The sequence below is a fragment of the Pyrus communis genome, chromosome 10, assembly GCF_963583255.1.
Source record: "Pyrus communis chromosome 10, drPyrComm1.1, whole genome shotgun sequence".
Lineage (NCBI taxonomy): Eukaryota > Viridiplantae > Streptophyta > Magnoliopsida > Rosales > Rosaceae > Pyrus > Pyrus communis.
The window spans coordinates 10,070,991-10,094,761 of record NC_084812.1 but is presented as its reverse complement, the minus strand read 5'-3'; the positions used below and the strand labels follow the sequence as shown (position 1 = coordinate 10,094,761).

General features: G+C 44.5%; 1 protein-coding gene, 1 long non-coding RNA gene and 1 pseudogene across 6 annotated transcripts; all 3 read right to left on the bottom strand.

The window, feature by feature from the left end:
- Positions 1–14,012: 14,012 nt before the first annotated feature.
- On the bottom strand, positions 14,013–17,837 carry LOC137748201 (uncharacterized). Of its 5 annotated transcripts, XR_011070039.1 has the most exons (6): positions 17,396–17,837; positions 16,857–16,943; positions 15,733–16,552; positions 15,511–15,598; positions 14,307–15,229; positions 14,013–14,197 (listed from the first exon to the last, which is right to left on the bottom strand). It is a non-coding gene; the product is annotated as an uncharacterized lncRNA (long non-coding RNA). The 5 variants fall into 5 exon arrangements; XR_011070036.1 differs by having other exon boundaries at positions 16,857–17,837; XR_011070038.1 differs by having other exon boundaries at positions 15,733–16,943.
- A 473-nt stretch (positions 17,838–18,310) lies between these two features.
- On the bottom strand, positions 18,311–18,850 carry LOC137747835 (probable disease resistance protein At5g66900). The gene has a single exon (XM_068487976.1). The coding sequence runs from the start codon at positions 18,848–18,850 to the stop codon at positions 18,311–18,313; it is 540 nt and encodes a 179-aa protein (XP_068344077.1).
- On the bottom strand, positions 18,806–23,190 carry LOC137748324 (probable disease resistance protein At5g66900; annotated as a pseudogene).
- Positions 23,191–23,771: the final 581 nt, after the last annotated feature.

Here is a 23,771-nt window from a genome sequence, read left to right as displayed (position 1 = left end):
TGCGCAAAATCTCTCAAACACCTTGAGATTTTTTTCCTTTTCTTTTTCCTGCCGACACACCTTCAGTTTGGATAAACAGCACTGTGGAAGCACCCGGCGAGCACCTTCAGTTTGGATAAACAGCACTGCTGCCGCAGAATCAGCCGACCAAGAAGCACCTTCAGTTTGGATAAACAGCACTGCGTCGAGGTCGACCGATTATCTATCCAAGTCTCGGTCGAGAAGGGTTTTCGAACCTTTGTTGGCAGAGGTCACCTTGCTAGCCTTCTCGGCATAGTCAGGTGTTACGAATTACATTGCTCGGCGTACTGGTCGCCGAGTGGTTTTATGATTGGATACTCACAAGTGAGTTTCAGGGTTCGGCATTCCGACGGCCGAACTACGTTTACCATTAAGACATACATCACGTTCGAGTACCTGTGCCCATACACTTTGGTCTCGATTCGACGTGCTTATACTCTCACGAATATAATCATAGTGACCGAATCGGGCTCGGACGATCTGTGAACTCCGCAGAATTAGCAGCCTTGTCTTCAGGCTGTAGAACCCAAAGACCGAGAGTGTTCATTCCTCGGTCGCAATCGCAAGATAGAGAAGTCAACGACGCGCTCAAAGCTACATCAACAAATTTTACTCCTCGGCCAGGCTTGGCCGACGAGTTGGCACGCCCCGCATTCGACCGAATGACGTAGTTTTCTTATTAGTTACTCGGCCTGCGCGCCACGTAGGTTTTGTAATTTTTAGGGTCAACATTTTGGCACGCCCAGTGGGACCTTTGTGCTAAACCTTCAGAGTTCATGCCTATTGAAACACGGTCTACAAAGAACAAAACAACCATGGGAAAGTCAACAACTGACTTGCCAGTGCAAGGCCTTGGGCAGGATTTGCGCTCTACAAAAATTCCGATCATTGTTGCGCCGCCCGAGGCCACAAGTGTAACACGCCGAGAGAATGAAATCTGTCTCGGCGGGCAACCTTATAACCCAACAGTCCCGAATCAAACGGCTGGAATGTTTGTGGAAGGGATTGTGGAAGATTGTGACGACGATGGTGGGGAAGGTTCCGATCCACCAACTAGGACATTCCTTAGGAGACGACTGGACGAACAGTATCGTCAGGTCGAGCAGTCAATTGGTCAAAAGATGAATGATTTGTTAGAAGCAATACGAAGTAACAACGACACACAGACCAGAATGCTTGAACTACTGGTTAGTAAAGCCTTCGAAGATGGCCAGGTCGGCCAACCTCAGCAGCTCTCCACGAATGTGCCCATACCAGCCGAGAGAGGGTCTGCTCGACCGCAACCAGTCCCCTTAGAAAGAAGAGGACCAGGAAATAGATCCGAAGGACCAAGCCAGGGAGAAGAAGCCGCTTCCGTAAACGTGACCGAAGTCCAGAGAATGATTGATTCGGCCTTGAAGAAAGGGCCGAAGTTTCCAAAATTCATCCATCCATACCCGGCTTATGTAGAAAGGTTTGAATATCCACGAGGATTTAAGATCCCTGATTTCAGCCTCTTTGCCGGGGAATCGTCTTTATCCTCATTAGAACATGTGGCTCGGTTCACAGCGCAGTGTGGAGACGTCAATAGCGACTTCTACAAACTACGGTTGTTTAATTTTTCATTGACAGGCTCAGCTTTCGCCTGGTACATTAATCTTCCACCCAATTCTGTGCAGAGTTGGGAAGAGTTAGTCGAAAAGTTCCATGAACAATTCTATCGGCCAGGGATGGAGGTGTCCGTATCATCCTTGGCCAGGATGGCTCAAACATCCGACGAATCTCCAATGGAGTACTTAACAAGGTTTAAGTCGGCCAGGAATTGGTGCCGAGTACCACTCCCCGAAGTGGAGTTCGTCAGGATCGCCCTTAACGGATTAGACGTGGAGTACAAAAAGAAGTTTCTGGGGGCAAATATTAGGGATATGTACGAACTAGCTCAACACATCGAACAATATGATTATCTGCTCCGAGAAGAAAAGATATCAAAGTCACCATCCCGGGGGACGTTGTATAAAAACCCCACGGTTAGCTATGCATCGGCCGAAAGTGAAGACCCTCAGTATGCTAGTGTGGATGCGGCCGAAATAGTAATAGACAAACCCTATATTTGCAAGGCTTTGGCGCAAGTAAATACCAAAGACGCCAAAACCTGTTTGGCCGCCAAGGAAACGAGTAAGTCATCAAAAGTATATACTTTTGATATCACCAAAGCTGATGCAATTTTCGATCAATTATTGGCAGCAAAAATCATCAAGCTTCGGCCGGGACATACTATCCCTAAGGCCGATGAATTAAAAGGAAAGATATACTGCAAGTATCATAATTCTAATAAGCATGCAACCAATAATTGTGTTGTGTTCCGGGACACAATTCAAAGTTGGATCGAAAAAGGAAAGTTGAAATTTCCGGAAAAGATGGCGGTCGACGTTAATCCTTTCCCTTCAACAACAATTGGTATGGTGGATGCTCACTTTCCTAAAAACAAAGGGAAGGCCGAATAAGTCCCGGTGCAACATGTCCGTAAACGGAATGGTCGCACAAGACTACAGCTTGATATTTTTTCGAATGCACCACCAACGGAACAATCGGGGCCACCCACCGATGAGCCTATGACGAGGTCGAGTTCCGACGAAACTCATGGACCAAAGGTTTTATGTGACCATTGTAAAACACCAGTTGAGCCTGGGAAGAAGACATCTTCAACACCACCCGCGACACCTACAACATCATCAAAAGGGTTAAGTCCACGACATCAAGTGTTTGATCGACTCGGCCCACAAGTACGGCCCAAAGACCAGACCTCGGTCAGGCGGCGTCTGGATTTCGACGCACCTTTCTACAATGAGGATTATTACTCGCGCAATACTAACAGTTCGGCCTCACCAGCCGATCGCAAAACTTTCAAACCACCAAGGACATCGGATCAACGTTGGTACAGTTACAATTCTCTGACTGGCTTATATACGGCGCTGTCCAAATCCCAAAAACGTCGCCGTCAACGGATAGATTGTTGGCTCGGCGACGAGAAGCGCAGGCCAGCCCGGCCAACTAGTGGCAACCAAAGAAGGCCGTGGAAGATATTAGTGAACGGCCAACCCCGACTATCATGACTGAGTTAGCCGAAGGAAAGAAAGTAGCGGCTGCTGGTTTCGAAACCACCATTGAGGAATCTGAGAAACGTATTAAGATCCTTCTCCGGCCTGGGGAAACGAGAGCTCGTCTAGAGTACTTTAGGCAATAGGCCGAAAGGAAACTTTCTCCGTTACCATCGCGCGAGCCGTTTATTAAAATACGGCGCAATTTACACCCTCCATTCCTAGGTGAATCCCTGGAATACATGCGGGAGTTTCATAAGAAATACTCCGCCAATGACTTGTACGGATTACCTAAGGCATGTCAGGAAGCCCTCGACTTAGCTTTAACTTGCCCTGATGCCGAGCAAATTATCCAGAAAACTTCCGACCCTGCAATTAAAGGTAGGTTCCAACATATACGGGAGGCTCGGGTCCTTTGTTTTGAGGTCGATCCCTATACAGACATCGACGCTGCCGAATTACCTTTTTCGCTCGAAGACCTCCAGCATTTACGCTATCATTTCGAAGTTTTCTCGGCCGTATCGCTCTTCGGCCTCATGGCCGACGAGGAAAAACGGATAGCAAGGTTGGATACATATCTAGACACGAGGAACGCCCGTATTGCCTATGAGGAACGAGCCCGTGTAACAAAGGACCAACATAAATCGTCGACAGTCAACATCATCGAGGGAAATAGCCCACCCGCGCTCGATTTGGTTCCCACGTCTCAGATACCGGTTCTTACGGAGGAACTCAAAAGTTTGATCGAGGATGGTCCGTCGACCGCTGCGGTGGTTAGTTCTGCAGAAGACGACGACCACGATCCAATGGGTCCCTCGATCCTCGAACATATGGAGATCAGTATGGTCCACGTCCTACCAGCCGAATTCCAACCAATTACCCATCAGTCGAATTTCTTGGACGGAGACGTAGTTGCCGAGGAAGCAACACAAGTAGACTTCGTCGCAAACGACGACGACAGAGAAAACCGAAGCGGGGACAACCTTAAGGCAGCTTTGGCCGAGCTATTTCCTCGCTCCCCCTCGGCTAATCTCCAACACCTGAAGCCATTGTATGTCACGGCTCACATCGAAGGATTTCCCATTTCTAAAGTGTTTGTCGACTGTGGAGCCACAGTCAACATTATGCCAGTATCCGTCATGAAGGCTTTACGCCGTTCTGATAGTGAGCTCATTCCGTCAGGGATCACTATGAGCAGCTTTGTTGGTGACAAATCTCAGACCAAAGGGGTGCTCCCGTTGGAAGTTAGCATTGCCGGTCGTCAACACATGACGACATTCTTTATCATTGATTCCAAGACCGATTATAACGCATTACTTGGCCGCGACTGGATCCACCAAACCAGTTGCATTCCTTCATCACTATACCAAGTCCTCATCTTTTGGGATGGCAAATCGGTCATAGTCCACCCAGCCGATAACCAACCATTTGAAACCAACATGATTCAGGCTCGCTATTATGATGATCACGTCGGCTACATCACCCTCCAAGGCCTTAACGAGGATGGGCGGCCGACGAGAATTTCAGTACAAAAAGTGATTGAGGTCGGCGCCGAGACTGTCCAACAGGATTCGGCGCGACTTGGCTTGGCGAACTTGGTCATCACTACCGATGACTGAGCACACCACGCAAGAACGGCATCAGGCCGCGGTTTCCTCTACAATGGAAGGTCTGCTGGCCCATTGGTACGCCATTACCAAGCAACCACATTCTGGCATCAATTTAATCGAATTTCTGGCCGAAGCAGATAACGGCCCCGTTCTATCTTTCGATAAAGTTCAGGCTGCGCCGGCCGAACTCGAAGACCATCAGCCTCAAGTCAAGGACCCGTTAGAAGAAGTTAACGTAGGCACGGCCGATGACCCTCGAACATTGTTTATTAGCTCGTTACTCCCACCGCCCATGAAGGTCGAACTCCGTAAGTTACTCCAGGAATTTAAAGATTGCTTCGCATGGACCTATCATGAAATGCCAGGCCTCGACCGAAACCTTGTAGAGCATGAGCTACGCATCAAGAAGGGGTGTAAGCCTTTTCGACAGCCTCCTCGCCGATTTTCGAACGAAGTACAACTCGGCATTAAGGAAGAATTAGTTCGGCTTCTAAAAGCCGGGTTTATTAGGACCGCTCGGTATGTCGAATGGTTGACCAATATCGTCCCCGTGTTAAAGAAAAACGGTGCCCTTCGCATTTGCATCGATTTCCGTAATCTAAATCTGGCTACTCCCAAGGACGAGTATACGATGCCGATCTCGGATTTATTAAATGATGCCGCAGCTAATCATGAACTGCTATAGTTTATGGACGGTCATGCGGGTTACAACCAGATTTTCATCGCCGAAGCTGACGTCCACAAGACGGCTTTCCGTTGCCCGGGGGCACTTGGTACTTAAGAATGGGTAGTCATGCCTTTCGGCCTCAAGAATGCCGGCGCCACATACCAACGAGCCATGAATATGATCTTCCACGACTTAATCGGTACAATCGTCGAAGTTTATATCGACGATGTGGTCGTAAAATCCAAACGCCGTCAAACACACCTGGACGACCTGCGACAAGCGTTCCTTCGCATGCGCAAGAACAACCTCAAGATGAACTCGGCCAAGTGTGCTTTTGGTGTTTCGGCTGGTAATTTCCTAGGATTTTTGGTGCACCATCGCGGCATCGAGGTCGACGAAAATAAAGCTCGCGCCATCATTAGTGCCCCACCTCCGACGACAAAGAAACAGCTCCAGTCGTTACTCGGGTAGATAAATTTCCTCCGTCATTTCATCACCAATTCGGCCGGTAAGATGAAAGCATTCTCTACACTCCTTAAACTAAAGGAGACCGACCGATTTGAATGGCGCGAAAAGCATTAAGCTGCATTTACGCAAATCAAGGTGGCCCTTTCCACCCCACCTGTGCTCGTTCCACCTTGTCGTAACAAACCCCTTAAATTGTACATTTCGGCAGCCGCTGAATCCATTGGGTGCCTCCTCGCACAAGATAACAACGTCGGACGCGAACAAGCTATCTTTTACCTTAGCCGAAACCTGAATTCCCCAGAGCTTAATTATTCCCCTGTCGAAAAACTTTGCTTAGCGTTGTTTTTTGCCGCATCCAAGCTTCGGCATTACATGCTCCCCACAGTTACGTAGGTCATCGCCCAAACCGACGTAATTCGTTACATGCTGACTCGGCCTATTGTCAAAGGCCGAATCGGGAAGTGGACACTCGCCTTATCCGAGTTCAGCCTTTAGTATGTACCCCAAAAGGCCGTCAAGGGGCAAGCCCTCGCCGACTTCCTGGCACAACACCCATCCCTTTATGGTTTTGAGGGGGGCGACGTCGACATCGGTTTCGTCACCACACACGACAACCATTGGACTATGCATTTTGATGGTTCCAGTACTTCGACCTCGGCATGTGTCGGTATCGCAATTCAGTCGCCTGACCACTGCCGATGGTATTTTTCTCTTAAGTTAGATTTCTGCTGCACCAATAATCAGGCTGAGTATAAAGCCCTCATTATCGGCCTCCATGTTTTACACGATTTGCGGGCCCCCCGTGTTCTCGTCCTTGGTGATTCGGAACTTGTGATTAATCAACTGAACGGCGTGTTTCGATGCATGAGTTGTACTTTAGCTCCCTATCACATGGTCGCCACCTACCTGGCCGAGTCATTCGAATGGATCACATTCGAACACATTTCACGTGTCCACAATACTGACGCCGACGAACTCGCCCATATCGCCTCCGGAGCACAACTCATGGGGGGCAAACTAGGTCGAATTGTGGGAGTTGCGACCACGGGTCAACGCTCGTACCCCGCCTTGATCAATCAGCAAGCTCTCCAACGCACGCACGTAATACGTACAAGGGTAATGTCGCTCCCATCCCTACTAGAACGAGGAGATCCCATAGAAGTATGTGTCGTCGAAGTAGAACCAGATGATTGGAGAAAGACGATGCTACGGTACCTCGATAACCCTAATGGGAAACACGACCGAAGAACGAAGGTGCTCGCCACGAATTACGTGTCGTATCAAAATGAATTATATTGCAAGGGCGAGGATGGTTTACTACTATTGTGCCTCGGCCCACACGAGGCTACCCAAGCAATGGCCGAGGTACATGAGGGAATTTGCGGGGCACACCAATCTGGATGAAAGATGCGCTGGTTGCTCCGACAACACGATTATTTTTGGCCCAATATTTTAAAGGATTGCATCGAATATGCACGGAGATGCGTATCATGCCAAATTCATGGACCCGTGCAGAGAGCCCCGGCTGAAATGCTACACTCAGTTACTAAACCATGGTCGTTCAGGGGTTGGGCAATGGATGTAATTGGCAAAATCACTCCATCATCGGGGGCAGCAAAACACGCGTGGATAATTGTAGCAACGGACTATTTCACTAAGTGGGTCGAGGCAAGGTCATACGCCGAATTAACTGCTAAAGAGGTATGCAACTTCGTAGAGGAGAATATTGTGACTAGATTCGGCGTGCCAGAAACAATCATAATTGATAATGGCGTTGTATTCACTGCCGATAGGTTTAGGGAATACGCGGCAAGTTTGAATATCCGACTCAAGCAATCTACGCCGTACTACCCACAGGCAAACAGACAAGCCGAGGCAAGCAACAAAGTGCTGATCGGCATCCTTGAAAAAATGGTAAAAGAGAAACCTGGTTTGTGGCATTTGAAGTTAAATGAAGCATTATGGGCATACCGAACTTCACCCCGGTTGGCCACTGGAACCACTCCTTACGCGTTAACTTATGGACACGATGCTATGTTACTGGTCGAGTTGAGTATAAGCTCGTTGCGAGTAATCGAGCAGAGTGATTTGTGCAGTATTGAATACAGTCAAGCGATGCGACAAGAGTTAGAAGACTTAGAAGAAAGTCGAATCGACGCGGGTAACTTATTGGTTGCACAAAAGAAAATTGCCGAGCGAGCGTATAACCAGCGTGTGAGACAAAAAACGTTCAGCGAATGAGAATTGGTTTGGCAAACTGTGTTGCCTGTTGGGATTAAAGACCCCAGATTTGGTAAGTGGTCGCCGAATTGGGAAGGGCCATTCGTCGTTCACAAAGTACTCGGCAAGGGGGCATATCATCTAAGAGATCGGACGGGTTCAGTTCATAAGTTGCCGATTAATGGAAAGTTTTTAAAGAAATACTATCCAATTACATGGGAAATGCAAGAGTAAGATCATTGTATTGATAGCAGACGACCATTGTATTGATAGCAAAACGACCATTGTATTAATATCGAAAGAATCATTACAAGAAGAACAAATACAAATACAATGGTAGATTCCTAAGGGGTCGAAGGGAGGAAAGTCTCAAGGGCAGCTTTTAGCTCCAACCACTTCGCTTTGCTCAAAATTATCTCAGCCTGCCTTGTTTTCTTGTTGCACTGCAATTGCTGGATACGCCGTGCACCGGCAGCGAAGCCCGTCAGCCGAGCCTTGTTGGCCTCAAAGTCCTTCTCCAGCTCGGAAGCAGCAGCCAACCTTTACCGTTGAAGGTCAGAAATCTGACGTTGGAGGTCAGAGATCTGACGATCAAACTCGGTCAACTTTGCTTTCTTCGCCTTGATGGCCCCCATCTCTACTCGGCCGGCCTCATGCGCGACCTTGGCCACCTTCAAGTCGTCCTCGGCTTGTAAAGCTCGCTCAAAGATGAGAAAGTGTTGCCGAGTCCGCTCCAGGAGATCGGTGAGAAAGAGATACCCTCCGGACTCAGGTGACCACCGCTGGCGAGGTCATTGAGACACTCTCCAACAGAGTCAAGGCCCTTGCACCGGAGAGCTTGGGAGGCAGTCAGAGACAAGACTTCGTGCAGCTTCACAAAGACTTCGGCGGGCATGGCTCCCGCCGATTCGGCCGGAGCTGCTGAGGAGCCGGCCTCACCGGTCGTGCTCTGAAGAAGAGCGTCAAGCTCCAATTCCCACGATGGCTGCACATAAAAGGAGAACTTTGTGAAGAAAATGAAGACGTCGTGATATAGTGCATAAAGGAAAAAGGGGATTGTTTTAGACCTGCCGAGATGAGACTTCGGCCATGCCCTCTGGGTCATTGCTCGAACCCAGGGAACTTAATGGCCGAGCCCAGTGCCTTAGACCGCTACGCAATTCACGCGGCCGATGGAGGTCATCTACATTTGATGGCCACGACGGCGGCCAGGAAATATAAACAACGCCCCTCGGCGTATAAAATTGCCGGTGAAATGAATGTTCGGGCACCTGACATTTAATGGTTTTTTAAAAAACATGTGTCACGAAAAAATCAATACAAAAGAAGCGAGACTTACAAAGGCCGAAGACACTTCCTGTGGAGGAATGGGAGGGTCTTCGTCCTGCGGGTGGATCGGCGTTTCGGCCGTGGCCTCAGGATCGGCCATGGGTCTCTTGCCACGATCCGCCGCAGAAGGACATGGTCGAGCGGTCGCCTCGACGACCGGAGGAGGATGGACGTGAGGAGAGTTGACTGGTCGACGGCGGCGTTGCAGCGGGACTTCATCACTCTCGCTCTCGACATCCTGAACAAAAAGTGAAAATACTTAGCATTGCGACCAGAAACCTAAAAGAGAAGTGGAAACAGAATTATACCTCCAAAACGACCGTTGGTGTCGAAGGTGCTTCGGCAGGCGCAGCTGACTTCCCCACTTCAGGCGCCACGACCGGCTCCGAAGCTGGAGCTGATGTGACGATTGGATCGGCCAGGGAGACGGCTGGAGGAGTCGGGTTTGGAGAAGCCGGGACAGCCGGCATAGGAGGAGAGCCGGCAGGAGCAGGCGTCCCAGTAGTGTCACTGGGAACGACATGAATCTCCCGGTCGCCCTTTTTCGCCAATTTCTTGACGCGTTTAGAAGGACGAGGGGCATCATCCTCCAGATCGGCCCTTCGGTGGGGGTGTTTGGAAGAGACCGATTGCTCGGTGGCAATAGTCTTCTTCTTGGGCACCAGTTTCTTCGCCCTTGCCACCGCGGCGACCACCTCGACCGTCCTCGACCCACGACCCCCTGAAATAGCAAAGGAATTAGTAACAAGGACAAATGAGTTTTTCTTTTCTGAAGTAGCAAAGTAATTAGTCAATAATATACCTTGGACTGACTCCTTAGGTTGGGTCGAGGGCGCTAATCTGGGCCCGTCACCAAAGACTTTGCTCACCACGTCTTCGACCGAGGCGCCGAAGAAGTCGCAGGTGTACTCGTCCCACCAGTCCCCAAAAGTGTCCGTGCCCAAGGATTCCGGAACGGTTGGCCGAAGACGGAACTTCTTGTACCGATCCTGAAATTCTTGCTCCGTCGTTCGGCACTCCCTCTCGGAAGAACCAGAAAGACGTCTCCGGCCCAGGAGGGAACGAGAGATGATCAGGGGTACGGGGCAACCTTGGAGGTAGCCGAGCTGCCGGGCGACAAAGTGGGGATGGTAGACCTCCCAACTGGCTCGGCGGGCATCGCAACTAAGGGGAAGGTCGCGAGCCAGTACGATTGACCCCCAGGATTGACGGAGGCCCGCATCCTCGGCCGCGGCCCAAGCTGCCGTCGGGAGCCCGATCGAAGTAGGATATTCCTGGCGCCGGCACACCAGGAACTCGTCGTCCGAAAGAACGTCGAGGCTGAAAAAGTGCTTCAGGACCTCATCAGCCCGGTGAGGAAGAGCCGGTCGAGAGGCCAGTTGGGGGCCGAGGGCGGCCGAGCGCTGGAAAGCGGGGACCTCGAGCCGAAGAGTGGAGAAATAAACCTGCAGCCAGAGTTGGAAAACCCAGAGGGGCCCATTCTGGTGCGGGTCAATCTTGTTGATGGTCGTCTCGGCCAAGCAACGAAAGAGGTTGGCAAGAATAGCCGGGCTAAGCGCCAGAGAGTGACCACTAGCCAGGGCCTACGCCACCGGCATATTCTCGACCAAGCACTTGTTCGACCTAGTACAACAAATAAATTTGTTGTACCAATAGAAGAGGAAGGCTTCATGTTCTCCATTCCTGAGACTCTCATCGCCTCGGCCGGCAAAGTGGAGAATCAGAGTATTGTAGTTGAAGAAGTTCTTATGAAGCTTTTGAACTTCTTCTCTTGGAGGCTCTCGATCTCCGCGGCTGAGCGTTTCGACGGCCCGCTCGTCGAAAAGCGCCTTCAGGTCAAAGAGGGAGGGGCATCCAGAAAGAGCGGCGTCGATTGGGAGACCGGATGGTGGAGTCCCAAGAATGGCCGAGATGTCGAGGATTGTAGGGCCAAGAGGGCCGAATGGAAGGACCATGGTGTTGGTAGCCGAACACCATAGAGTCAAGGCCGCCATTAGCAGCTCCTTGTCCATGGTAATCTCCATGGTCGAGAGCAGAATGGCATCATAAATGCCGAGGGCCTTCCACTTCTCACCGAAGAATGATCTCATTCGATCCACCCAGGCGGCCCAGGCTGTGGTGGTCGAAGGCCAAGCTCCTTGAGGCCGAGCCAAGCACCATTTGGACCAGTCGAATCCTTGAAGCAGGGGTGTTAGGCACTGCTCCTTGAGAAGATTGGTGATGCACGACGGCACTGCATCCCTGAAGAGGGGGCCTAGAATCTGATGAGTAGTGGCCATGTCATTCTCGAAGCGTAGTGTTTTGATCGCGTTCCGATCGATGAAATCCTTGCACTTGTTGATCTCGTCAGAAAGCTTCGAGATAAAGGAGGCCATTATAGAGATGGTAGGGGAGAATTCGGAAGAACTGGAGAAAATAATTTCAGAAGGAAGAACTGGAAGGTTTGGTTTGAGCGAACAAGGATGAGGAATTGGAGATTTTGGAGTTTCTGAAAGCGTAAGATGCGAATGGCAGAAATGTGGGTATTTATAAGCTTTTCAGAATGAATATCAAACGACTGGAATTCGAAATTGGGGGAAAATTTAACCGGGAAAAGTTCCCAATCATTTCGAATATTTGGGGAACCTGCGAAGAGGGGATCGAGGAGTCGAAAATCCAGGACGCACGATTGCGTGCGGCGTCAGTCTTAATGCATTAATGAGGATAAGGCGTTTCAGTTAGTGCACGGTTTCGAGGCCCACGATTGAAAGCTTTTGAGAACGGCGTAAATCGACACGTGGCCACGCGTTGGGGGCAACGAGGAAAGTGCAATCATGTCTCATAAATGCGCAGGAATAACGGTCATTAAGGAAGTAAAGTCCAAAAAAGCAATAAAAGTTTTCGCTTCTTCAAGGTCGAGGCCCGACTAAGAGTTAACAGTCGGCGACCTCAGAAGCGAGGGGGCAATGTTTGGGCCCAAAATATTATTGTTGGGCCGAGCGGCAGGATGTGCTCGGCCCAAGGTGATGATAAATACTATGGGCCGAATAATAAATCCCGGACCAGCTGGCAGGGTCGGCCAAATCTGATCCTGAGTGGTCCAGATGAGTAGGAGGGATCGAGGAAGTCCTGGTGCAATCAGGAGTCTCGACCGGTAAGGAATGAAGTCTCGAAAAGAAGGAAAATTTAGAATCCCAATGGGAGTAGGTTTGTTCGAATTAGAATCGAAATGGGACAAGGACTCTCAATCCAAATCAGAATAGGTTTCAAGGAATGGGGTACTATAAATACAAGAGATCATGCAACAGAAAGGGGACCTTAAAATCAGCATACAATTGCCCTGCGCAAAACCTCTCAAACACCTTGAGATTTTTTCCTTTTCTTTTTCCTGCCGACACACCTTCAGTTTGGATAAACAGCACTGTGGAAGCACCCGGCGAGCACCTTCAGTTTGGATAAACAGCACTGCTGCCGCAGAATCAGCCGACCAAGAAGCACCTTCAGTTTGGATAAACAGCACTGCGTCGAGGTCGACCGATTATCTATCCAAGTCTCGGTCGAGAAGGGTTTTCGAACCTTTGTTGGCAGAGGTCACCTTGCTAGCCTTCTCGGCATAGTCAGGTGTTACGAATTACATTGCTCGGCGTACTGGTCGCCGAGTGGTTTTATGATTGGATACTCACAAGTGAGTTTCAGGGTTCGGCATTCCGACGGCCGAACTACGTTTACCATCAAGACATACATCACGTTCGAGTACCTGTGCCCATACAGTTTGGTCTCGATTCGACGTGCTTATACTCTCACGAATATAATCACAGTGACCGAATCGGGCTCGGACGATCTGTGAACTCCGCAGAATTAGCAGCCTTGTCTTCAGGCTGTAGAACCCAGAGACCGAAAGTGTTCCTTCCTCGGTCGCAATCGCAAGATAGAGAAGTCAGCGACGCGCTCAAAGCTACATCAACAAATTTTACTCCTCGGCCAGGCTCGGCCGACGAGTTGGCACGCCCCGCATTCGACCGAATGACGTAGTTAGCTTATTAGTTACTCGGCCTGCGCGCCACGTAGGTTTTGTAATTTTTAGGGTCAACAATAATAAAAACTATAATAAAAGAATATAGGCGGAGGAACATGACCTAAACCCCCGAAGAAAAAAAACAAACAATGAAAATGAAAAACAAGACGAAACTCAAGGTCATGAGTATAAGCGACAACTACAGAATCTAGAACGGTGGTCCAACATTTATAGCCGTATAGGCACTAGCAGCCGCACTGAAAGAAGCTAAGGCATTAGCAACTTCCGCGCACTATGAACTTGTGTTTCTATTATCATTATTGACTGTGGAGGAAGACTTGAAAATTAACTAACCAGGAAACTGCATCACCATGTCTCGGAATCTTTCATATGGTGACGGAGAAAATTTTGTTTCTTATCCTACTAAATTGAGAAAGCAAGTTTCGAAAGAAAACGAAAGCATAGAGAAAGACATACGAAAGTTTTGAACCAATGAGCAATGATTGATTAAATATTTAACCATTATTTCTATGTTGTAGTTAACTCACTTGCGGTCGAGCACTTAGATAATACTAGATAGTAATGCCTGCGCGTTGCTAGTGGGATTAGAAATCGGCTACAGTATATGAAATTGAGCTAATAATGCATGTTGGGATAACATTGATTAATCTAAATAAAAATATCTCAGGATAGGAAAGATTTTTATTTGCCGCAAAAAAATTCTTATTTTGTTATTTTACAAAGGTAATTCGCTCCAACTTCCTTGGTATCATTGCTCATCTCTGCGACAACTCTTTGACATTCCAAAGAACTAAAAACGAATGCAAAATTACCTAATCAAAATTAGAAGCAAACCGATTGAACAATGAAAACATTTGCGAACATGCCGTAAAAGTATTAAATGCGAAAGGGGAACAAACCTTTTGCACGGTGGTCTTGAAGCAAGTAGCATTAACAAAATCATCAATGTGAATCGTGATCCTTCAAATCCTCCAAGAAAGTGGCTTATCCGTTGTTCTTTCGGCATGAAGCGTGCACGGAAAAATGCATACATAAAATAGGCAACAACATAGTGCAGGTTAATTATTTGGGTTGAAAATAAACAAAGTAGCTGAAAAACTCAAAAACATCGTAAACTGGACATCTTTTAAACGCAAAATTGTAATACATTGTTCATGCATTTGTATAACTTTGACATATCCAATAAAACACAACAAAACAAAGAATGCAATTTCACACAACACAACAGAACACATTAATCAAACAAACCCCAATACATAACGAAACAAAAATCTAACATCCAAAATTCAAATAATTTGTAAAACATGAAAAATTACAGGAATAAATGAAGGAGAATGAGAAGCAACAAAACTCAACGGTCTGGGGGAAGCTGAGACAAAGGTAGGGCAATGGAAGTGTCTCTGAAAGTCTATAAATAAAATTTATCTTCTGGGTGGGGATTCGGTTTCAGTTTAGCTAAAATCTCTGATGCAGTTTCCATGTTCCTTCCTGGGATCTCTAAACTCTTCCTCTTTCTCCAATGACCCAAAATTCCAAAATTTCCAACAGAAAAAAAGGGTAAATTTATTAGAGATTTTGAGGTAATTGCTAAGATATTTAAAATCCAAGCATGATAACATTACAAAGATAAATTTATAAATTAACTAATTAGGCTTTGAATAAATGAAGCTAATTCCTTTATAGTAACAAATTGTTGGTTAGAATACTACAATTTGATTAAATATATAATAAAAGAAAAATAGGAAAATGATGCTTACCAATATAGACATATGGATTGCTTTGAAAGAACGTAAATGCAAGGTTGTTATCCCAATGGTTTTGTCTGCAATAAGAAGTGTAACTAACTTAAAAAGAAGCATCATTGCTACTTGCTAGTCTTCCTACACGATCTAATCACATTGACCATAAACTATTACATGCACCTCAAAAAATAAAATAAAGATAGAGAAATTCACTGAAAAACTCGAAAACACTTGCCGGAAAAACTCACTGATAAGCATTAGATATCTTTTAATAATTGCACAGTTAAAGCGTGATAGCTACGATATTCCTCTACCCATCAGAACCTAGAACACATAACTAATGAGTGTTAAAGAAACTTACCACGAAATTGTCAAAAGAGAATATACGACCATACGCTTCATCCAGTTTCATGGCATATTGTATCAGTTTATGAAAATCTCCTTGCAATCTGTTGTTCAAAAAATCCAAAGTAAAAATCAACAACAGTAACTCATAACAACATAAAGTATAACCATTAAATTAAATTCAACATAATACAGAAACAATTTCACTACCATACATAAAACTCCATAAATTCCTTACCACATAAACCTTGAGAGGTCCAATAGGTCTAGAAGTCTCAAAACCTTCTCCATATTCAGCTCCAGCCGCCTGAAAACACCGAAAAAGAGGAAAAAAACATAAATTCATCAAAATTCCCTACCCAAAACTAAGCTAAAAATGGAAAATATTCAAACCTCATAATCTCTGGCTTCCTAAACGCCACATGGATCTACATTAGAAAACATTGGAGTAGCGGTATAAAAGTGAAAGATTTAAGACATTTCAGTACAATGCAAGTGGTAGACATGTCAAAATTAAATTTTATTTGATAATTATCAAGGAATATGATCTATAAATGACAAAACCAAATTATGGTTGTAGCAATGATTTCACCTTTGTTTATTTTTCTTTTACAATAGGTCCTACATGTGTCTTAATCTCTTATAAACGGTTATTTGATTGAGTCTAAAAGCTTCAGTCAAACATTTCAACAATAAAAAATCTTTGATCCATTCAAATTATGTATTAAATTTTATTATCAAATATAGATGCACTGGGCAATTGAGACTCACGCAAAACAGAGGAAATACGTGCATACTCTTTCACTCTTTCCCTAGGTTCTGTCTACTGACAGTGAATTGTAAACAACAACATTATCAACAATGTTTACCCTCGGTACGCAAAAAAAATTAAAAGAAAGAGGCCCAAAATTTTACCATGACAGATGAGATTGTAAATGTTATTAGAATGTGTAGTGATAGAATGAAGCAAACTATATGCACTGGTTAATTGGGACTCACCCAAAACAGAGGAAATACCTGCGTACTCTTTCACTCTTTCCCTAGGTTTTGTCCACTGACTGAATTGTAAACAACGACATTATCAACAATGTTTACACTCGGTACGCAGAAAAATTTAAAAGAAAGAGGCCCAAAATTTTAGCATGACACCAATTCTCAAACTGCACATCTACTAAATTACAACAGTACTGTATCGATGACTGAAATGATCTTTGGAGCATCTGGGTACCCAGGTTTTCAATTAAAAAACTTATCCAATTGAATTCAATTTAAAAAAATGATCTCTCGGGCATCTAGGTACACAGGCATGCATTCAAGTGCACAAACACACTCAAATGAGTTATGAATTAACAGAAAACATACCAAAGGCAGTGGGAAGCTGTACGTCGATGTCAGACATGAAACTTAGTTGATTCAACTAAGCGGGCCTGCTAACCAGAATGCTCAGACCTGTATCATATTTAATAAATACCCATAAATCATCATGACCTCAATCAAATATAATCAAGATAAGAAAAACATAACAGGCACAAATCACATAATAGAAAAGAAGTTTCACAACTCATCCACAATCATCAACAGCTAAATTAAACCCAAAAATTAATCACGATCATCCATTTGTATATCAAGTAGACGTGTAAATGGGTCGGGTTTATTGGGTTTGGATCGGATTTCATCTGATTCGTTAATTTAACGGGTTATCCAAACCTAACCGTTAAGCTAACAGATCATCCCTTCCATCCGTTAACAAATTTTTTTTTTTTTTTTTTTTTTTTTTTTTTTTCCGTTTCACCCGTCGTCTGCGCCTTCATCATCGACCTCTTCTGGGCCGCAGCTCTGGCTGCTTTTTTGTATTTCCCTAAGATCCATGAACAAACCACCCAGAGTTCAAAGGACCTCACCGACACCATTTTCGAATTCCCCGGACGGAAATCTCCTCTGAAGGCTATACACATGATCGAGCCGGTGCTCGACCGAGACAACCCTGCTTATTGGGACTTCCTCTCCTTTTTCTCATATCTTCCCAAATCCAAAGAAATCGTCGTCAACAGGTTCGAAGAGCTCGAGCCACCTGCCATCCTCCAGGTCATTGCTGAAGGCCTGTGTAAATTTCACGCCTTGGGAGACGTCGGCGAGGGGTGTGAATTTCACGGCGTTGGAAGATCCGCCGCCTTTGCCCAAGCTGAGGTATCCAGTGCCGCTGGATTTGGAGGGGAGGCAGTAGGAGAAGAACCGGTTGTATTTCAAGGCAGATTACTCCTGAGGGAGATTTTATCCCGACCGAGACCGAGCAAACGGGCGGCGCCCCCGAAGAGTCCCTGATTGTTTTGGCCTATTTAACCATTATTTCTACGTTGCGGTAACTCACTAGCGGTCGAGCACTACTGATCATAATTTGACAATACGGTACATCATAATTTAGATAATCATGTTGACCAAAGTAAGCAACAAAAAAAAAAAAAAAAAAAAAAAAAACTTATATAACCAAATGCATAAATAACATATAAGATGCAGTTAAAACACATTTTGTTTCATATAATCCAAGAAATTATAACACGCATTATTCATTATTTATATTGTGTAAAACAAGAACATGATACACAAAAAAAAAAAAAAAAAAAAAAAAAAAAAAACAACACAAAATATCTTAAGACTCAAGAGAGTTTGAAATAAAGAGTATTACAAGCGCATATGATGAAACATAGAAATTGGACAGAAGCAAGAACGAAATCACGCAAGAAGGTGAAAATTGAAGAAAACAATGCAACACAAATCAGAAACATGTTGCTCCAACATTTATTGAGGAAAGACGGGTCTCATAACTGAGGATTTTTGGGCCAATTCAGACTGGTTTTTTCTTCTGCCACCTTGATTTTGTGTGTGTCTAAGAAGGATTCCCACAAATGTTTATTCTCTTCATCACAAATAACTTCCTCTAACTGCTCGGTTAGATCCCACGCTGATGGAGGCAATTCTTTCAATCCTTTGCATTGTCCCATGTTGATCTTTCTTAAACCGCTCATATTACCAATGTCTTCAGGCAACTTCCTAATGCCGAAACAATTATACATGTCAAGACTGCACAACTTAGTGAGGTTCTCAATCGAGACCGGAAGCCTTATCAAGTCTGTACAGGACCTTAGTCTCAGTACATCCAAATTCTCCAGCTTTCCGATCTCTTCAGGCAAGGCAGATAGCTTATGGCAGTTGGTGATACTAAGCACCTTCACATGAGCAAGATCACAGAGCTCAGCAGGCAGTTCCACCAAATCATGGCAATAGTCGATATTCATTTCCTCTAGACCTGGCCAGGCATCTGAAATTTTGATGGAACAATTGTGGAAAGCTTGACCCATCTGAAATTTTGATGGAACAATTGTGAAACATTCCTTGACCCATGTTGCTTCAACATTTATTGAGGAAAGACAGGTTTCATAACCGAGGCTTTTCGAGCCAATTCAGAGTGGATTTTTCTTTTGTCACCTTGATTTTGTCTCTGGCTAAGAAGGAATCCCAGAAAGGTTTCTTCTCTTCATCACAAATCACTTCCTCTAACTGCTCGTCAAGATCCCACACTGATAGAGGCAACTCCTCCAATCTTGAGCATTGTCCCATGTTGATCCTTCTTAAACCTCTCATCTTACCAATGCCTTCAGGCAACTTCCTAATGCCGAAACAATTATACATGTCAAGGCAGCGCAACTTAGTGAGGTTCTCAATTGAAACCGGAAGCCTTACCAACTCTGTACAGGACCTTAGTCTCAATACATCCAAATTCTTCAGCTTTCCGATCTCTTCAGGCAAGGAAGATAGCTTGTGGCAGTTGGTGATACTGAGAATCTTCATATGAACAAGATCACAGAGCTCGGCAGGCAGTTCCACCAAATCATGACAATAGTCGATATTTATTTCCTCTAAACCTGGCCAGGCATCTGAAATTTTGATGGAACAATTGTGGAATGCTTGACCCATGTTACACATGAATAAAGATATCTTCTTTAGACTCTTCAATGGTACCCAGTTCTTGGTTATGGAATGAATTGAAATACTCTCTAATCTGATTCTCTTCAGATTTGATAATGATTCCAGAAGATAGAAATTACTCAATTCAGTAGGTGATAAACCATAGTTTGTGACTATTAGAACCTTCAGTTTGTCAATTTTCTGCACAAATTCAGGTAAGGCATTGTTCACCGTCTTAAAATTCAAAACTAGAACCTCAACTTGTGGTAGATGAACACTCTGCCATTGTGTTGGGAACGTTCCATCTGCAAACAATATGCTACGAGATAAGAGAAGGAGATTAATTGAAACTTAAGCGCAAATTTTAGCGTGTCTCTGTGTGTTCATGTGTGTGTGAGCACGCACGAATGTGAATATACGTGGATAAGTATGCTGGTCATAGGTAGACGTGCATATGTGCACATATATGCATTTTATAAAGAGAGAGATGGGACAACCAGAGGAGATAGATAATAGGCGAGCATTGATGGGTTGAGACTTCTGCTCCGTCAACCACTTGGGTTGATCGTGTCCACTTACGACAATCAGTCTTTTTCTATCTTCTATTCGATCTAGTTTTGCATTGTAGATAGCCAGCTCTCTAAGCATATCATGCTGGCTAACAAAGTGTTCGATGTAGTAGTCATCCAGAATCTCTATATTCTCCTTCCTGGTAACAAGCGAAACTCAGTCAGTTGCAGACTTGCAGTTGCATATTATGGTCAGAGTGACACGTGAATGTGGAAATATGGAATGAGAATATTATACAGGAGAAACTTAATAGCTTGCGTACCTAGTGATCACAAGATTTGCCAGACCTCTGCTGGCGAGTTCATGGAGGTTCTTCATGGACAGAAAGTCCTCATCTAGCTTATATAACTCTGCCCACATATCAATGAAAGCAGCAGCAGAGATTCTTTGATCTTCAGGAAATGAAACAAGGTCCATGAAACATTCCCTGGTGATAGCCTCTTTGTCACCTAAGGCATCTATGCTACTTTGAAGGCAAAGAAACAACTCAGTCTCAGAATCAAGAATAGAACCTCTAGACCAGTCTGCTAGTCTTGAACGCCAGAATTCTGTAGCTTGTCCGCGAAGTGATTTCCCAGTCACTGTAATGGCAAGGGGAACTCCCTTACAGTGCTTTAGTATCTGCAGGTTAATTGTACCAAATGATGTCAATTACTATCTGGGTTGCAGACAGAAAGTTCAAGTTTCTTTTAACATCTCAATGGTTTCATGAAAATGGTTATTGACTACCTACTTATCTTCATTCTTATTTTAGTTTTAGTTCTTAATTAAAATCATATGCGATTAGTGAAAGATCTTTTGCAGGTTCATATGGTAAGATGGGTGTTCGCTTCTGTATGTGTGTACATATTGTAAAAGATCAAAACAATTTATTTTCCCCACTTTGTTGCCCCCATAATTTGTGAGGCCTTGGTATGTATATATGTCGTGAATTGCATAGTGAGAAACAAACCTCTCTCAGGAGATCTTCTGGAACAGACAAGCTATCTCCCAGGGCTGCTGAATGACGCAAAAGAGTCATTGCATCTTCATCATTCAAAGCTTTGAGATTATACGGAGTGCCAAATCCTGGAAATTCAGATCTCGATGTCACCAAGATCTTGTAATTTCGTGATTTCAATTCATCAAACTTCTGAAGAAGAGATTTGGATTCGAACCAAACATCATCCAGGACCAACAGTATAGGATCTTGTCCTGCTTCCTGAGACTCTATGCGTTGATATAGCTCTTGTACAACATCTAAGTTGGGCTCTTTAGAAACGGTGACAAAGAAGATATTTTTCTTGAATTTATCTATCAAAATACAATACAAGAAATATGTTAGATAAATGTGAAAACAAGGAACAATATACTATGGTAAAATTGAAGAGTATGAAACAAGTGAAGCAATTTTCTTAATGGAACCTGATCAATCATGAAGCTAGTGTAGTAAATGCTTCGTTACCCTGTCAAGTAAAATTTCCTACCCGTGGGATTTTCCAATTATATTCCTCTCATGAACCGTATAACAGATATCCAATAAGACATGGGGACGATTCTTTACCATATAATGCATGAGTGAACTATGATATCCGAGATATACCACATATTAGTCATGGAAAAAAGAAAGCTTGAATTTCGAAACCAGATATCCAATAAGACATGATATTCAAGCATTTGAAATATTACATTTGTGGATTAACTTTGATGTTATATATATCCGAAGCTGGGTTTGATTTGGGCATAAATAGGTGCTGTAAACTCATACAAAGGGCTTCAACTCAACAAGCGACATCTATAACATACTACTAGTAGTAATCGAGAGAAAAAGATGTTAAATTACAGATTAATTCTACTATAACACTTGTCAATTAATCAGCAATTAGAAAGTAGTATGATACCTTTGACTTTCTCATCTTGACAGACTTTCGAGGCCAATGTGGTTTTCCCGCATCCTCCCGTAGCAGTCAGCACTAACATTGAGAAATCGCCCTCAAGAAGCATCTTCCTTATATACCTCAAAGGCTCATCCATCCAACTGTAACACGTCGAGGTTCTGGAACTGAAACCAAATCATGAAATCCTTCTTGATTTTGTATCACAACATTCTCTTTGCTTCCAACCGAACCAATTTGGTGGACAGCAGCCAAGATCTCCTCCGACGCAGCCAAGGTCTTGATCGAAACACCAGATGTCTCCCTTGAAACAGCCAAGTTCTCCGTCGCAACACCAAATGTCTCCCCTGAAACAGACAAGTTCTCCGTCGCAACACCAAATGTCTCCCTTGAAACAGCCAAGTTCCCCCTCGCAACACCGAACGTCTCCCTTGAAACAGTCAAGTTCTCCGTCGCAACACCAAACGTCTCCCCTGAAACAGCCAAGTTCTCCGTCGCAACACCAAACGTCTCCCTTGAAACAGCCAAGTTCTCCCTCGCAACACCAAATGTCTCCCTTGAAACGGCCAATTTGTCCTTCACAACACCTGCTATCTCCCTTAAAAGAGCCAAGTTCTCCCTCGAAACAGCCAAGGTCTCCAACCCATTCCTTATTCCCTCCACAATCAGTACCGTCAACAACCTGTTTAGACACTTGTCCAAATTGAGAAGTTGCTTGGCGTATTTATACTTTTTGAAGCCTTTCCACCGGCTAGGCTTGGAGCACTTGAGAACTAACACTTTCCCATCCTCCATTAGTTTCTCAATTTTTTCTACTTGCATGTTTGATTGAGCCAACACCGCGTTGTACTTCGCAATGTCATTGATCAGCGGCTTTAACGCTTCTAGCGTGGAATCGAGATCTCCGAGGAGCTCTCTAAACATCATAGTCTTGTCCTTGACATCCTTAACAGCATCATACAGCAGAGTAAACACTGGTCCCAGAGCAGCACCTGCAAAAATCTCCCCAACTCCTCCCATTCCAGCTTCTCTCAAACAAAACCCGACACCAGAAAATCCGAAAACTAACTAGTAATAATTTCAATCAAAACTTAAAGACAAGAGAAGAACATAGCAGTATGAAAAACCCAAATAAAAATGCTCATTATATGAGGAAGAAACCGATTCTGAGTCAATAGGAGGCTAAGAATTTCTTACCACGCAAATTGCAAAAGCTGCTTTCTGGGAAACTTCGAAACTAAGATATTTTGCATTGACTGACCAAGAAGAAGCTTTCGCTAACCAAAATGTCACACCTACCACACTCATGGCTTTCGACAAGAGCGTAATTACACTGCAATGATCCGAAGATAACTAAATAAGATAAAATAATATTTGAAATAATTTAAAATTTTCTAGACCGCAACGCAAACAGTACCATTTTCCATCCCTTTCTGAAAAGTGTTGTGTTCACTCGCAATCAGTCGAAAGTTGGAACCTTTTAATTGTGTTTTCTTTCTCCGGTCACCGCTCACTTTCAACTCAACAACCACTACTGTGGCGCTTCTTTTCTCAGAAGTAACAAGAGGAAGTTTTTACCCAAAAAGTAACTTTAACTCCGACCATATAGGCAATTTTACTGATCTACCCTTTTAAATTTATTTTCTAGATTTTTTGTACCACCGCACTAAAAGGAAAATTGAAATTTCGTAATTTTTTGTTGTAAAAAAATCAACATGCTAAACACTCTTGTTTAAAAGAGCAAAACTCAAAAAATTCATCTCTAAAAGATGTTATAAAAGAGTCTATGTTATAACAAAATAAACGATCACTCTTTAAATTTAGAGTGCAACTATTCACTTACTAAATGTTACAAAAAAAAAAAAAAACA